This window comes from Arachis duranensis, chromosome 9 (assembly GCF_000817695.3).
Source record: "Arachis duranensis cultivar V14167 chromosome 9, aradu.V14167.gnm2.J7QH, whole genome shotgun sequence".
Taxonomy (NCBI): domain Eukaryota; kingdom Viridiplantae; phylum Streptophyta; class Magnoliopsida; order Fabales; family Fabaceae; genus Arachis; species Arachis duranensis.
The window spans coordinates 94,600,422-94,603,919 of NC_029780.3; the positions used below are offsets into that span (position 1 = coordinate 94,600,422).

General features: G+C 36.8%; 1 protein-coding gene across 1 annotated transcript in view; it reads left to right on the forward strand.

The window, feature by feature from the left end:
* LOC107466270 (protein NRT1/ PTR FAMILY 5.2) overlaps positions 1-2,958 on the forward strand; it is an 8,056-nt gene extending 5,098 nt beyond the window's left edge. Inside the window, exons 3-4 of the mRNA XM_016085252.3 lie at positions 626-1,191; positions 1,787-2,958. Of these exons, the coding sequence (XP_015940738.1) occupies positions 626-1,191; positions 1,787-2,672 (1,452 nt within the window). The 3' untranslated portion in view covers positions 2,673-2,958. The remainder of the gene's footprint in view (positions 1-625; positions 1,192-1,786) is intronic.
* The last annotated feature ends 540 nt before the right edge of the window (positions 2,959-3,498 follow it).

The following is a 3,498-nucleotide window of genomic DNA, read 5'->3' on the forward strand; positions in this document are numbered from 1 at the left end:
AAGTTCTAGCACGAGTGATGATGGTGGGTTTGTGGGGCTGTAGCCTGTAGTAATCACTTGAAGCACACTATAGAGATAAATAACAAGAAGTATATGAAAGAAAAAAGGTTAGGAAAAATAAACTGCTTTATGAACCCACGTTATTAAGTAACTTATCTACCACGGTAAGCCAATCCCTTCATGCATTATTATTTCAATTACATAATATATATTATATTGTAATGGAAGTTCCAGTAGTAGTATATCTCACTGTCACTCTGTCTGTTAGTGCTTTATTTATTTGAGAAGATTGTGCAATGTCATGGTAGGCTATGTTTTACTAAACTAGTAGTTATATTAATAACAGCTTGCAATTAATTTAAATTAATATATAAAATTCATGAGATGGTAGCTCCTGTGCTTTACGAGGTTGCAAGTTGCAACATCCTTCCTCAAGTTTTAGTGTCCGGTTGGCTTTTCCACCATAAATTTTGCAGATTGTTGAATCGCTCTGAATTAATTAACAATAGTGCTATTATTAATTAATTAACAAAATTAGCAAAATATACTATAAAATTGAAGAAGTGTGGCTAGTGAGATCATTAACCATATTTGTTAATCAACGTATGTTTTGCATTGGTGGCAGGGCATGTGTCTGCTAACACTAGCAGTTTCCCTTCCAAGCCTAAAACCGCCACAATGCTTTGACAAAGACATAACAAAATGTGGCAAAGCGTCCACACTCCAACTAGCAGTGTTCTATGGTGCACTCTACACTCTAGCAGTTGGAACAGGTGGAACAAAGCCCAACATCTCCACCATTGGTGCTGACCAATTTGATGACTTTCATCCAAAGGAGAAGCTCCACAAGCTATCCTTCTTCAACTGGTGGATGTTCAGCATCTTCTTTGGGACACTCTTTGCAAACACTGTGTTGGTCTATATTCAAGACAATGTAGGTTGGAGCCTTGGTTATGCACTTCCAACACTTGGCCTTTTAGTTTCAATCATGATATTCTTGTCAGGGACACCCTTTTATAGGCACAAGGTGCCTGCAGGGAGTACCTTCACTAGAATGGCTAGGGTCATAGTTGCTTCTTTCAGGAAATGGAATGTGCCTATTCCTAAAGATACTAAAGAATTCTATGAACTTGATGTGGAGGAGTATGCAAAGAAAGGGACTTATCGGATTGATTCCACCCCAAATTTGAGGTACAATATTTTTTACTTTACTTTCTGCGTTACTATTTTGTCTTGTATATTCGTATATTAAATTATCTTTTACAAAAAACAAAACTAGATAATTATATAAGTGACTATTTTCACAATATGAATGTGTGACTTTAAACTTACATAGAGACAACTCAACTGTTACTCCAAGACTCCTCTTTAAGAAATGAAACTAAATGTATTTGAATTTTTTATTAATCCAACACTTAAAACTGCATTTAAATTGTTAAGACACGACGAAAATATAAAAATAAACGGACAAAAAAATTATTTTTTTTGTCTCTACTTTTTAAATTAACATAGAATACAAAATATATTTATTAATGCATTGTATAATTCTTGTCTCAAGTTACAAAAACATCTTTGTGCCATTCTGTTACGTACTTGTGTCTTATCACATATGCCGAATGCTGCGTCTAAAACAGAAAAATATATACAAATGTAGCCAAAATATTGTTTTAGACAAAACTGGAACTTTTTTATATGTTTGAGTAAAAGTTAATATAAGAGTAACATATGTTTTTCTATACATGCAACTCTGATGTGGTTACAAAATAAATAATGTATGTAAATGAAGGTTCCTTGACAAGGCTTGTGTGAAAACAAGTTCAACCAACAATCCATGGAAGCTATGCACTGTGACACAAGTAGAAGAAACAAAGCAAATGCTAAAGATGGTTCCAATTTTGATGGCAACATTTGTTCCAAGCACAATGATGGCTCAGGTAAACACATTGTTTGTGAAGCAAGGAACCACCCTTGACAGACACGTCGGAAGCTTCAAGATTCCCCCGGCGAGCTTAGGCGCATTCGTGACGATCTCTTTGCTCACCTGCATCGTCCTCTACGACCGTGTCTTCGTGCGGATTATAAGAAGGTTCACCAAGAACCCAAGAGGGATCAGGCTCCTTCAAAGAATGGGAATTGGCATTGTTTTACACATCTTGGTCATGACCGTTGCATCAATCACTGAGAATTATAGGCTTAAGGTTGCAAGAAATCATGGTGTTGTAGAAAGTGGTGCACAGGTTCCTTTAAGCATATTCATTTTGCTTCCACAGTTCATACTCATGGGAACCGCCGATGCCTTCTTGGAGGTTGCGAAAATCGAGTTCTTCTACGATCAGGCACCGGAGAACATGAAGAGCCTTGGGACTGCATATTCCTCTGTTACATTAGGAGTTGGGAATTTCATAAGCTCTTTCCTTTTATCAACCGTGGCACGGGTTACTCAGGAACATGGTCATAGAGGGTGGATATTGAACAACTTGAATGAGTCACATCTTGATTACTACTATGCATTTTTTGCATTGCTGAATTTCCTCAACTTTATTTTCTTCCTATTTGTTTCAAGGTTCTATGTGTACAGAGCAGAGGTTTCTGATTCCATACAAGTGCTTGCAAAAGAGTTGGAGGAGAAGAAAGTGACTGTGTCTAATAACTATGTGAATCCCAAAGACTAATAGAGTAGATAAAATTGGTATACAACTTTGGGAATTGAAAATATGGTTGTGTGTGATGATTTCTCTCCTTATTCTGTAGAGTGTTTGAGAAATATGAAATATCTCAGGCTGATATAAAAGAAGAACAAGGACAAGATTCAGAGAAAAAGGGATGTGTAATGTGTTTGACACTTTTTTTCAGTTTTAATCCCTTTTTCTTTCTTTTTTAGAAATCGTAGGTTTTTTTAACCAATAACTTGTAAAATAAAATGTTGAAGAAAAGAATCTATAAGGTTAGATTTTGTCATTTTGAATTCTGTTACATTTGCTATGACATGAAAGCATTTTATTTTATCTTATTGGGGTTAACAGAAAATCAACAATCTAGTCTTTCGGTCGAAGCTTTTTGGGTCAACAGCATTGTGGTTTGTGGCACTTGGGTTTGGTCAATGCATTGGGGAATTCAGGGGATAGGCACTTCCAATAAATTTGTTGAAAGAAGCAGAACAGAGAATGAAAGGCGGTTTCGAATCAATTTGTTGAAAGAAGCAGAACAGATCATGGAAGCTGGCCCAATTAATCTCAGCCCAAGTATAGAAATACACTATTTTCTAGCCCAAAAATGAAAAAAAAACATTAGCATTTTGAAGGGTTCTGACAAAAAAAAAGGGTTGTTCACTTCTACCAGAAGGCAAAGATATTACAACCTAAACAACGGATGCTGGGAGCGTTGCAACGGAGGCTGGGTTTGGTGCATCGTTGGCTGGGAGCGTTGCATCGGAGGCACCCGCCGTTGCAACGATGGCTCGGAGCGTTGCAACGGAGGAGCCAAATTTTCATATTTCAC